General features: G+C 39.6%; 2 protein-coding genes across 6 annotated transcripts in view; one reads left to right on the forward strand and one right to left on the reverse strand.

Moving 5' to 3' along the window:
- The window catches only part of KDM1B (lysine demethylase 1B), a 56,630-nt gene extending 46,906 nt beyond the window's left edge, over positions 1 to 9,724 (forward strand). For both annotated transcript variants that reach the window (XM_001927844.5, XM_013977460.2), the window contains exons 20-22: positions 495 to 617; positions 2,376 to 2,528; positions 6,134 to 9,724. In XM_001927844.5, coding sequence (XP_001927879.1) covers positions 495 to 617; positions 2,376 to 2,528; positions 6,134 to 6,217 — 360 coding nt within the window. In that variant the 3' untranslated portion in view covers positions 6,218 to 9,724. The remainder of the gene's footprint in view (positions 1 to 494; positions 618 to 2,375; positions 2,529 to 6,133) is intronic.
- DEK (DEK proto-oncogene) overlaps positions 8,374 to 13,764 on the reverse strand; it is a 33,916-nt gene continuing 28,525 nt past the window's right edge. For all 4 annotated transcript variants that reach the window (XR_002346333.1, XM_001927909.6, XM_005665607.3 and 1 more), the window contains exons 10-11: positions 10,359 to 10,427; positions 8,374 to 9,935 (exon numbers count right to left, since the gene is read on the reverse strand). Coding sequence is in view for 3 of the 4 variants with exons in the window: in XM_001927909.6 (XP_001927944.1) it covers positions 9,924 to 9,935; positions 10,359 to 10,427 (81 nt within the window). In the remaining variant the exon portion in view is untranslated. The remainder of the gene's footprint in view (positions 9,936 to 10,358; positions 10,428 to 13,764) is intronic.

Here is a 13,764-nt window from a genome sequence, read left to right on the forward strand (position 1 = left end):
GAAGGAAGACGTGGAGATGACATACCTGGGACTTGAAGCTGAGGCTTGTGTTGATGTCCTGCCAAAGAATCACAGTTGTTTTTTCCTACGGCCTCTGTGTTCTAAGACTCTTTCTCTTAGAAAGTTTCACATGGGAGCCAACGGCAGCATGTGCGTACCATTTGAGATTTTTTTCCCCCCATTATTTTATCTACAAATTTCCCTTCTCAGTCTCATTCTGCTTCTTCTAAACCAAGTTCTTAGAAGGGAAAAGCCAAGAGAACTGGAGTTGGATTTTACACGACATCTGTTCCAGCAGGGGATAGTCCAGTGTGTAGATGAATGTGGAGTGTGTGTGAGAAACATGGCCTGAGTGATGGAAAAGAGGCTGTGGGACTGTAGGAAGTGATGCCGTCTTGACTGGGGAGGTTGAGCTCCTTATCTCTTCGGAATCGGGCACCCACAGACTTTCATGCCAAAAGTGTGTAAAGTGCTTTTCCCCGTCACGTGTCCAGAAGCAGCACAGCGTGTTGATGTCGGTGATCGCGGGGGAAGCGGTGGCGGCCGTCCGGAGCCTGGAGGACAAGCAGGTGCTGCAGCAGTGCATGGCCAGCCTCCGCGAGCTCTTTAAGGAGCAGGTCAGACACGCTTGCCATTAACTTCCCGTGCTCTTGGGCGTGGGGTGGCCCCAAAGCAAAGCCATCCGTCCCAAGACGGAAGGCAGTGGGCCATATCCTTTTTGATCCTTTCAATAACCACCTTTCCACTTAAGTGCCTGGGTGCGTTTGCTCAGGCTGCCATAACACAATACCACCAACTGGGTAGTCCAAGCAACAGAAATTTATTTTCTCACAATTCTGGAGGCTCCAAGTCCAAGAGGAAGATGTCACCAGATCAAGGGGTTGGTTTCTCCCAAGGCCTCCCTCCTGGGCTCGCTGACGGCTGTCCTCGTGTGGCCACAGCTCTCTTCCTATCTCCTCTTAGAAAGACACCTGTCCTACTGGATTAAGGCTCACCCCGGTGACCTTATTTTGACTTAATGACCTTGTCGAAGGCCCTGTCTCAAATGCAGTCACATTCTGAAGTACTGAGGGTTAGGATTTCATCGTATGAATTTTTGGGGGGGACACAATGCATCCCATAATAGTACCCCATTCCTCCTCCTACACTACTGCCATCCCCCCTTCTTTCTTACATCCTGCGCATCCCCTTTCTCTCCTAAGGAGGTAAAATCCTCAGCATTTCCCACTAACTACATTTCCCCAAACCCTAACAAGCTTTGACAATACCTTTCCATTCCAAAGGACAATGTCTAGAATTTTCTGTTACCCCATAGCTAGTCTCTTTTCTCCCTTTTCTCCAATTAGTTCAATAGTTCAAGGTAGGTACTTGTACTTGTTTTTTTTTTTTTTTTTGGTCTTTCTAGGGCCACATTCGCAGCATATGGAGGTTCCCAGGCTAGGGCTTGAATCGGATCTGTAGCTGCCAGCCTACACCACAGCCACAGCCACATGGGATCTGAGCTGCACCTTCGACCTACACCACAGCTCTCGGCAACGCCGGATCCTTAACCCACTGAGCAAGGCCAGGGATCGAACCTGCGTCCTCATGGATGGCAGTTGGGTTCGTTAATCACTGAGCCATGATGAGAACTCCAGTTCAAGGTACTTTCTATTTGCCAACTGACTAAATCTCAAACTCTCTAGAGATTTCTAAATGGCATGACATCTGTCTTTTTCAAATAAAGGAGCAGACGTAGAAATGCATGAAATGACACAAATGCAAATGTTACCTACATTAGAGACGGGGCGCTTGGGGTATTGCTTATTTTCATGTTGTGATGATATGTCATTGTGGTTCCAGCTTGGGGCTTTTGTCCAAAAATTTGTTTTCAAATCAGTTATTTGGAACTTAGCACAGTTTCCATTGAAAGGGATTTCATGGTGGCACTTGGCAGAGGCCAGCCTACAAAATTATGTGACACGTGTCCTGTTTAGTTGTTTTGTGGAGAAACCTGGTGAGAGCTCCAGCTAGAGTTCTCTGCCCGTCCCTTACCTCCCCAGGCCAGCGTGGTTCAGGCCACAGGAATGGGGAATACCTGAACTCTGCTGTTTGATGACCGGGGGTTAGGTGGGGGACGTGTCTCTAGCCGGAAGGATTGAGTATTGAAGTGTGTTGGGGCGAAGGATGGGGCAGCAGCAGAGAAAGATGCGCAGATTCAGGGCCTAGGCAGAAGAGCAGGGGGGGGGCGGGGGTGGGTAATAGGGACATGCTGTCTCAGCACACAGCATCAGCCCTCGTCCGAGTTGGAGGGAGGCTGTCATTTCATATGTTGGGTGGCATCGAGTCTAAGTCCCTTCTTGATCCTGTTTTGTGATACCTTCTACCTGACACAGGAAGTCCCAGATCCCACAAAGTATTTTGTCACCCGGTGGAGCACAGACCCCTGGATCCAGATGGCATACAGTTTTGTGAAGACAGGGGGCAGTGGTGAGGCCTATGACATCATTGCTGAAGAAATACAAGGAACCATCTTTTTTGCTGGCGAGGTACGTGTGGTAACCCCAATTCTGATTCCTTTCATTTTGATCACTTGCTTTTAATTAAAGGGCTCTACGTCCAGAGCATAAAAGCAATCTCATTGCTTATCCATCTATTAACCCCAAATTCCCAGTCCTTGAGATCCTGTTGTGTAGCACTGGGAACTGTATCTAGTCACTTATGATGGAGCATGATAACGTGAGAAAAAGGAATGTATATGTGACCAGGTCACTTTGCTGTACAGTAGAAAATTGACAGAACACTGTAAACCAACTATAATGGAAAAAATAAAAATCATTAAAAAAAAAAAAGAGTAACGTCAAATACTGTCAGACATCTGTTAGCAACAATAGCAGGTGCCCTGGCAATGTCCTCTATCTTCCGAAGCAGCCATTGTTAACTCTTTCTGCTCTTTCTTCTGGAATTTACTTCATGCTTTATGGTATTTATATTGGCATCATCTCCTCTAAGAAGTTAGACATTAGTTTGTTCTTTTTAATGGCTGAGTAGTATTCCATTGTGTATATATACCACATCTTAATCCATTCATTGGTGGACATTTAGGTTGTTTCTGTGTTTTAGCTGTTGTGAATAGTGGTGCAATGAGCATATGACCCTTTCTATAGAAAAGAAACTCTTCAATGTATTGGGGAAATTAAAAAAAAAAAAAAAAGAAACTCATGGACGTGGAGAACAGACTTGTGGTTGCCAAGTGGAAGGGGGAGGGAGTGGGATGGACCAGGAGCTTGGGGTTAATAGATGCAAACTATTGCATTTCGAGTGGATAAGCAATGAAATCCTGCTCTAAAGCCCAGGGAACTATATCCAGTCACTTGTGATGGAACATGATGGAGGATAATGTGAGAAAAAGAATGTGTGTGTGTGTGTGTGTGTGTGTGTGTGAGACTGGGTCACTTTGCTGTATAGTAGAAATTGACAGAACATAGTAAACCAACTATAATGGAAAAGATTAAAAGTATTTAAAAAAAAAAAACAAAGTTAGACATTATCTCCCAGCTTCCTACCAGGCTGAAGATGTAGTCAGTCCATTGGGTCTCTGGTTATTTCATACTTAATTAAACTGGTGTCAGTGCTTATATGGTGTGGCTGCTCACTGCTGTTTTCTCTTCAGTCATAATGGCCTCTTTTTTCATGGGCTGAATTCTTTTTAAACGGCTCCTTAAGCCTCCTCACTCTTCCACACTCACAGTGGAGTCCCTGTGGCTGGCCTGTAGGTTGTTTCTTCACACCCTCTTTGCTGGCATCTTCCCTCTGCTCCCTCTGCTGGCTGCTCTCAGAGATCCTGCAAGAACTGGCCTTCCCACTTTCCAGGCTTGGGGTTTTTATTTCCTAGATCCCGCTCTTTAATATTTATTTCTTAAATTGTGGAAAACAGAAAATTTACCACCCTAACAGTTTCCAAGTGTGTAGTTGTGTGGCCTTAAATACATCCACATTGTTACACAACCATTGCTACCATCCATCTCCAGGAACTTTTTATACTGCAGAACTGAAACTCTACCCATTAAACAACTCCTCCCTGACACTGCAACCACCAGGCAGCTTTCTATCTCTTTGTTTTAAGGACTTCGTCATGTAAGTGGAATCATACAGTATTTGATTTCACTTAGCATAGGGTCCTCAGGGTTTATCCATGTGGTGGCATATCAGAATATCCTTTTTTAAGACTAAATAGTACTCCATCGTATATATATGATGATAAACATTTTTGTTTATTCATCTATCATGGATGCTTGAGTTACTTCCATCTTTCTTGGCTGTTGTGTACAAATAACTCTTCAAGAACCTGCTTTCTGTTATTTGGGGTATATACCCAGAAGTGGTGCTAGATCATACATTGATTCTATCTTTATTTTGAGGCCACCATTGTGTTTTCCACAGCAGCTACACCGCTGCACACAGCACATAAAGGTTCCAGTCACTTCACATCCTCACCGGTACTGATTTCTGACCCTTTCTGTGCTTTTTTTTTTTTTTTTTTTTAATTCCTTGTAATCTTGGACCTGATGTCCTTTATCCTAGATTTTCTTACTCATTTTCTTCTCACAACTTTTCATTTCTGGATCTCCTGTTTCATATATTGGAGGTCTTGAATTAACAATCTAATTTCCTTTGCTGTTGTTTGTCTTTTTATTCTACTTGAGGGTAGGAAGACTTTTTATATTCTAATATACATTGTATATTGTAGTTGGGGACTACACAGCTGTCCTAGATTCATCTAAAATAGTATAGGAGTTCCCATCATGGCTCAGCAGTTAACCCGACTAGCATCCATGAGGACGCGGGATCAATCCCTGGCCCTTGCTCACTGGGTTATAAGGATCCAGCGTTGCTGTGAGCTGTGGTGTAGGTCACAGACACAGCTTGGATCCTGTGTTGCTGTGATGTAGGTGGGCAGCAACAGCTCAGATTCAAGCCCTAGCCTGGTAACCTCCATATGCCACACCTACAGCCCTAAAAAAAGACAAATAAATAAAATAGTATATTTATTTTTCACTCTTTGGGATTTTTGATTACAAAAGAGTATCATTTTAAAACCAGTGATCTTTGGTTCCTCCTTGGCCTCTGAAGAGCCAGCTCTGTAGGAATAGAGCCCAGTGGCTGCCAGGCAACAACTGTGAGCCACTTCTAAGAGACGGTCCTGTTAGGCTCAGGTGTGTGAAGGATCATGAGCAGGGTCAAGAAGCTTTTTGACTTTGATGCTTTGATATAGTTGTTACCTCTTCTTATAAAATCCGTTTCTTTGAAGTTTCTGTCACTCTGCCACTGCCCCCCCACCCCGAGTAATTGTATTCCTACTGACCTCCTGACCATTCCTCCATTTACTAGAGTCTTTGGCACGTGGATGTTTTCCACTCCGTCCCAGCCATCAGTTTAGGTGACATGCAACGTGTATTAGTTCACGAGGTATTCTTTCTTATCCTCGCTTTTCATGATGTAACCTATACTCCTTTCCTTTACAGCTACTCTTTTCCTTCACTGCTTCCCAGACCTTGTCCTTATTACCTCCCCTACAGTCATGAATTCGTCTCCTGCTTTCCCATCCTTCTGGTTTGCTTATTCTGTTCCCACTACAGCCTCCTAGACAAGTTGAAGTTCTCCCCCTGACAGTCCTCATTCCTCTCGTCTCCTTTCCTGTTGAACTGGTCCATCCTTAGAGTAACTCAGCTCTATCCTCTCATTTACACCCATCTAGCAAAACTCCAGCCGGAGATGAATTGTGGTTCACTTTTTGTGCTCGTTTCATTTATCACTGCTTTTAACTTTGATTACTTGTCTCCTGGGAACGGACTATGTTTTACTCATTATTCCTAATTCCAGTACCTGGCACACATAAATAATATTAATTAATGCCACAAAAAACTTCATAGGAGCACCGACTCCTGTGAAGAATGAGTTTGGTGAAACATGGTGAGACAAACCAGCAAAGTTCAAGTGCTATGAATGGGTGAGTTGAGTGTTAATATGAGCACACAGGAGCGGCACCAATCTTTATATTCAGGGGGTCAGAGAAGCTTTTGATTTTTTCATTTGAACTCCTTATACATGATCTCAATTATACACTTTTTTTTTTTCCTTTTTTTTTAAACAGGCAACAAACAGGCATTTCCCACAAACTGTTACAGGGGCATATTTGAGTGGTGTTCGAGAAGCAAGCAAGATTGCAGCATTTTAAACAGAATGTCTGGACCCAGCTTTCTTCTGTACCGCAAACGGAAAGTTTGAAAAGCATGTTAAACCTCACTTTCGTCAAATCAAACAAAAACCTTCACTGGGTAGCAAAACTGAAATGTTTCTAGTGGCAGGCATGGTAACGTAAACCCATTTTACCACTCTGAAGGCACTAGCCTCCTCCCCCCCCCACAATCCTTTTACAAGCACTTATATTTAATTGCATTTTCCACAGGTCTGACTAGTGCTAATAAATCTTCTGGATTTCAGAATAAGGCAGAATAGAACCTTAAAGACCTTGGTATGATTCTTCCATGGTTGGAGATTCCCTTTAAATTTGACATTTTTTTTAGCTGACCAACTTTCACACTGAGAAACCAGGCAGCAATCGTAAGATAAAGCCATGTACTTTTCTTCTATGACAATTTATCAGTATCTTTGCCAATGAGCCTTAAGATTTTTATATAGCTCCAATATTAAGCGTTTACTTAAAACTTAGAAATCTTTCCTTTTTGGATACAGTACCAACTCTTCAGTCAAAAAGTAAATGAATCTTCTAGACTATTTTATATTGTACATATTTCTTCCCATTGGCTATTAAAAAGAAATTTAAATTCAGGTATCTTTTATAATACAACATTTTAGATTTGTGTACTCATTGGCAAAACAGTGAAATTTCCAATTCCTTTACCAGTACAGATAATGAATGCATCATTGAGAACGGGAGAGAGATAATGTGGTCTTCATATTTTAGACATGGAATATGGCTATTTTTCTTAGAGCCATGTTTGGACAGATGGTACATTTTGAACAGCCTTAATTTTGGCAACCACTAGCAAAATGATCTTATCAGAATAATTTAATAAAAGCTTCCCCCACTGCCTCATCTTTTAAAATAACTGATTCAATCTCAAGGACTATTTTTTATAGAATTATGTTTTCAGTATTCCATAGGCAGGCCCACTGGAAAACTGCAGAAAAATCTGAGATATCCTGATAAATATTACACATTTTATAAGCCATATCTTAAAAGCCTGAGAACACGGCAAATATTTACTTTTTTTTTGCTCATGACAAAAAAATACGTCATTTAAACTAAGCTCATCTTTCAGGGACGAACTTCGGGAAGCTTCAGTTTACAGGTCAGAAGTATGGATAAGTGCTTTTGTTTTAAAAAGTCTTTTGAATAATTCTTTCAGTATACTGGTCAGCTTAAAAAAAGGGACTCAAAATGACTTTAAAATCACTTTTTAGAACATTAGGTATTTTTAAAATTTAAGGTCTGCTTCTTAGTAGAAATAGTCATTTTATGCAAAGAACACAGTGGACTTTAGACTGAACTTAAGACATACCTCCCTCCCATCAAAGTATGATACAATCAGAAAAAAAGCCAGTAGCAGTATATTGGGTTCAAAGTTAACAGGAAAATGTACGTTATCTGATGAGACATTGGTACTGATTGGGAAGTATTCTGCTTTAAAGTGTTATATACTAAAATGTTTAAAGAATATTATGTGTCAAGTGATAAAATGCAAAAATATTTTAAGCTGAAATGGTTCACGGTAAATTATTACTTTAGTTTCTGGGCACTTAAACTTGTACTGTGCTATAAGCAAACAAGGGGGAAACAGTAAATACATATTTAAAAAAAAAACACCCTCAGTTCCTAGCTCAAGTGATAGCACCCAACATTATGGAACCATGGTATTTTTTTCCTTGGGTTTCTTTGAGTGTGTTTTTCACTGCTGTCTGAAGAGTTTGTAATTGAGTAAGCAGTGAGCATACACAATGTTTTAACTGCAAGACTGTGAACAGCTAATTGTGTAAAACCGCTTAATAAAAATTACTTTTTTTCAAATACACTGTGAACTGTAGTGATAAATGCACATCTCAAGTAGATACAACTTTACCACGACCCTTCACAGGTGCCAAACCATCCCTTCAACTGCCAAACCCTTTAAACTTTTTAGTTCACAGGCATTACTGTGTATCCCCTCTCAAATAAATGGTCATGAGATTAATGACTGTTACGATTTCTTTGTAATGTAGTAAGTAATACAGTACCACTAACGAGCACTCCAAATTGTATAGGCTATATGGCTAAACACATCTAAAAATCTCTGTTCTGAAATACGACATCAAATGCAAAAGACGAAGGCATTTAGTTATTATTTTTATTGACAAGGTTTCTAGGAACAAATTAAATATTTAAAACCAAAGGCCAATTCTTAAGTCTCATTAGATGTTTATTCCATTCATTTGTATTTAGCATAGCTTGTCTCTAGTGTCTTAATAACTTTATCAAGAAACAAGTCAAACCTGTGAAAATACCTGTTAACAGTCAACATCATTTTTATATATTTCTGTTCTGTGATGCAAAGATAAACACTCAATAGTTTATCAAAGGCCTAATTCTTGCATAAGCAGCATGTTTTATTTTAAAATTCAGAGATTTAATAAACTGATTAAGACAGTCAAATTTAAAAGACAAAATTAGTCTCATTCAGGAGTGGTCCGTCCATATGTTGATCATTTAGAATCCTGATTGGCCAAAATTTAAAGTCTAATACCCCTGATTCCACGAATACATTAAATTTTTAAAAAAATAATCCTGTTATCACTTTTGAGAAATACTTTGTCAGGTACCCACATCTACACATTATCTACATATTATCATCTTCTGGCAGTACAATGGGGACTTTTCCATAATTATAAGGTGGCCAGATTTCCTCTAGCAGGATTTTATATGGGCAAAAGCAGTCAATAAAAATCAATTCATTATTATAAGCCAAATGTGCTTGTACTTAACCCCAATCTTTACCAAATTTTTGAAGTTTCAACGTGTTGATTTTGGTCTATCCTTAATATAAAATGTATCTATCTACACACACTGTCGCAGAGTTAACACTAAAACTACAAATAGATGACACTTCCCAGGCAAAACAGAGAACTCTCTGTTCCTTCAGTGATTTCTTCACTGAATTCTGACTTTCTCTGCTCCGACATACCATCTGGCTGAACACTGACATTTCATAGTTTTTAACTGTAAAGATACCTACTTATATGAATTTAAAAATTGATCTGCACAAAAGAAATAAAAAAACTTTATATACAACAAATTTGTTTTTAAAAATACAAAAATAACATCTGTCACTCTTGTCATGCTGACAATTTGACATATATACACATGCAGGAGAAAAGTTCCGGTTCAGTCATCTGGACAGCTGAAGCTTGTGTATTTTTAATATGATGAACACACTGCCACTGAGTGTTCACACTGACAGATGTGTATTCAAAATATTTCATATACTAAATACTGCAATAGTCTCTGCATGTATAAATGCCAGTTATAATAGTTTCTGTTCTACTTGATTAAAAGTATGTCTTAAGCTAATATTGAGCACACACTAAAAACTACAGTTCAAGAATCTATAACCTTATATAAAGAAATCCAATGTACAAAATACAACTATAAAAGCAACGGACACTTACTGCCATGCAAAAATTTAAACTAAAAACTGCATAGAAATGCAATTTAAAACAGCCAACTCAGATTATGTAACACTCAAGATTAAAAGGTCAGCAGGAAGTTCTACCAACACAACGCTTGCAAGGATTTAGAAAAGGAAATACATTCTCTTTGCTGGTATAATGGTTTAAATCAGATCTTTAAATCCATGGTTACAAGTCAACTGTCTTTGTCCTCTTTCTCAAGAAATCAGCTGTAATGAAAGAGAAACATTATTTCTCCATACCCAACATAAAACACTTGGTACACATCAATCAACATTTTATTTTTTAACTTCTATTTCACTACTATGACCATGGGGAAATCAGCTACCACTGTTCTTCTCCTGCCTTTAACTGGTGAACAGGCGCGTGTGCTCAGGTGGTTGCGTGAACTCTGAGATGCCCAGCCACTTGTGTACACTGAGCTCACAGCTTCATCTGAGGCCAGGTTCTGTCACTAATGTTCAGAATTTAACATGGGGATGAAAATAACTGTCTTTCCCATCTATTTTGAGGAAATCTGAGCATCAAATGAGATACTTAATGATATGAATATTTTGAAAAATATGCAGTATTTGATACACAATTTGTCTTTTATGTTAAAAAGGATCAAAGATGGAAAAGAATGTATTTACCTCTTTAACAGTTGTTTTTATGAACTCCTTTCTTTCAGTTAAGTCATAAGCAGGGTAACTTTCATATACCTACAGTGAAAATGAAAAATAATCTTAAAAGTAAATTAAAAAATCTAATATTCTCTCTGGATAATGAGAAAATGTGTGTTGTATACACAGAGCTACATATATAAGTTCAAACAATACATTCTAATCAGTGGCTCACCATGTAGAATTCTACAGCAAATGAGTAGTTTTTTAGTAATACTGTATATAGAGCAGAAAATAAACTAGCATGTGAACATCTTCAGTGTTTTATAAAGTCGGAATTTTAGCTGAATAAACCTGGGTGAGAAAAATATCTAGACTGATCTTAGTTACATGAAGTTCTTTATATATTAAAGTTACTTGTCAGATATTTTTTAGATAGCCTCTTATTTCTTCTGCTACATCATCTAACACTACTTAGGATTCCTTAGCTTGAACTCTAATGAATTTCAGTCTCAACTCCAGTGCTTAATCCTTCCCTGAAGTTGTATCACTGAGATCCAGTTACATCACTGCATCCTCTACTCCTAAACTTTCACTCTCTAACCCCCCCAAGTTAACACCTGCTGTTTGGCTTCACGAATGACTTCTGGTCTAACTTTCCATATACACCTTGTTGGCTTCACTCCTACTGTGTAATTCAAGGTCAGCAAACATTTTCCATAAAGGGCTAGACAGTAAATGATTTCAGTTTTTCTAGCGGCAGTTTCTGTCACAGCTACCAACTATGCCATTGTAACATAAAAGCTGCCATGGACAATACTTAAAGGAAGGGGTACCGTTGTGTTGCAATGGCCTACACACTGCAGTTTCCCAAACCCTGCAAACTGAGTCAATCATTTATTTACATTACTCTAATTGTTTGCCCATTATACTTTCTCTGCAAAATTCCAACCCGGAATTGGTCTAACTACCAACTTCCAACTTTCCTATGGTTAACTTTGAAAAGAATGGTCCCTTTTTAAGTTCATGGTATTCGAAGTCAAAGGCTCCCTAGAAATCCCAAGGAATTCTTATCAGGTCCCCTTGCATTCTCATCAGTGGCAATTTCACCCCCTTATTCCAGTGTCCCACACTCTTGCTCTCAGCCAAGAAGCCATTACTATGAGTTCCTTCCCCTTTCTGATGTACCCGTTCCTCTCACCAGTTCATTCGTATCTGGATTCATCAACAGTTCCGTTTCCTTTACGTCTGCAGAGACCCACCCTTAGGGCTCCTATACCTCAGCTTCTCCTATCCCAGCACTGTCCCTTAGCCCAACACATGCTTCTGCTTTCCCTCCCTGACCTTAAAATCGAGTTTTTACCAACTTGTATCTTCCCCCAATTTCATTACTAAAACAGAAGCTTTAATTCATTCACTTTCCCTCAACTATTAATTCTCAGTCCAAGGGTAAATAACTCTTGCATTTACCACCCTTCAAAACGGCTCTTATGTGAACAAACTAGATGTCCAACGACAGATGAATGGATTAAGAACATGTGGTATATTCAATGGAATACTACTCCACCATAAAAAAGAACAAAGTGATGCCATTTACAGCAGCATGGATGGAACCAACAATTCTCATACTAAGTGAAATTAAGTCAGAAAGAAAAAGACAAATACCACATATCACTTATATCTGGAATCTAAAACATGGCACAAATGAGCCTATCTTCTGAAAAGAAAGTAACTCATGGACTTGGAAAACAGACGTGTGGCTGTCAAGGGAGAGGGGGAGGGAGTGGGATGGACTGGGAGTTTGGGGTTAATAGATGCAAACAAACTATTGTATTTGGAGTGGATGAGCAATGAGATCCTGCTGTATAGCACAGGGAATGATATCTGGTCACTTGTGATGGAACATTATGGAGGATAATGTGAGAAAAAGAATGTGTGTGTGTGTGTGTGTGTATACGTATGACCGAGTCACTTTGCTGTAGAGCAGAAATTGAGAGAACACTGTAAATCAACTAGAATAGAAAAAGCGAAAATCTTAAAAATAAAAATAAATTTTAACATACCACCTAATTATTCTCCCAAGTTGTTACAGCTTAAAGGATGAGAGTTTATTTCCCTCTACCCTTGCCAACCCTGAAAACTGTTTATAAAGATTTTGTTAAAGCTAATAAACAAAAACATTTCCTTTCCATTTCTATCTTCCTCAGGAGTAGGGAAGGTTGTTTTCATGTTTACAGGTCATTATGTTTCTTTCCTGTGAACTGCCTTTCCATGGCCATTGTCCTGTCTAAAGTCAAATACTTTTTCCTACTTGGCACTACCCCTTCCTGACTGTCTTTGTGAAACTCTGCTCACTTGGCTTTTAAACCACTACTCTCTCTGGCCTGCCTTCTACTACTGACTACATTTCTTGTATTTTGTAGCAATTACTTCTCAACAATTTGATGCTGTTAATGGTCTCCAGGACTCTGTCCTTTGCTTTTCTCACCCTTCCTCTTCTTCGCTGGGCCACCTCACCTATACTTCTGGTTTACTTCCAGGAACAGGCTGGTCTAGGTTTCTCTCCTACCTGTAGAATTATACTGTTCACAATTTTTCCCACTTGTATGTTTCAAGAACCCCATCTAAAAATGTCTAGAGCAAAACTCGATTCCTCAAAAACTAAGGCTTCTTTTGGTTCTATCCCCTACTCTGATTAATGCACCCAAGCCCTTCCTTCCTACCCACAAGGAAGCAACCTGTGACTAGGCTCTCCTGACTTCAAACTTGGACTATAGTAAACCTGTAACTCTGATTATGATGTAAACTGGGTTTCTCTTGCCTCTCATCTCCTATTTTACCAGTCTGTTCTTCTTGATGTGTCTAGGATGACTCTTAAAAAAAAAAAAAAATCTGATGGTGTTATGTCCCTGCCAAACAGCTCTCAATAACCTACTCAGACTCCCAATTCCCCATTAGCCTCCCGAAGAAAATCAAATTCTTTAACAAGTCATATGTAAAATCTGGAAACTTTCAGTGTTCTTTCCTAACTTCTGCGAAGAATTCCTTCCAACTCTAGTCTTCAGCCAAATTAAACTAATGACTATTCCTCATAGTCATTATTTTATGTGGATGTGTCAACAGTCTTTAACAGTATGAATGCTGGAGCTCCAAGACGCCTTTTCAGATCCCCACCTCCTAGTCCCAAGCAGGTACTCTGTCCTGTGGGTAGTGGCACCTCCACACTCTTATAACACAGCTCTCACACACAATACTCCAGTGACTACACAGCTGTCTCTTCCCACGAGACCACAAGACCACTGAAGCCAAGTAACGGCTTCTGCAGTTCGACCTCTAACATCTATCCTGGTGCCTGATGGAGGCTCAGTGAATGCTGAATGAGGAAACAAAACAATAATCAATGTCTTAAAGAATATTTCCCCTTTGGTACCTTTCA

Source organism: Sus scrofa, chromosome 7 (genome assembly GCF_000003025.6).
Source record: "Sus scrofa isolate TJ Tabasco breed Duroc chromosome 7, Sscrofa11.1, whole genome shotgun sequence".
Taxonomy (NCBI): Eukaryota; Metazoa; Chordata; class Mammalia; order Artiodactyla; family Suidae; genus Sus; species Sus scrofa.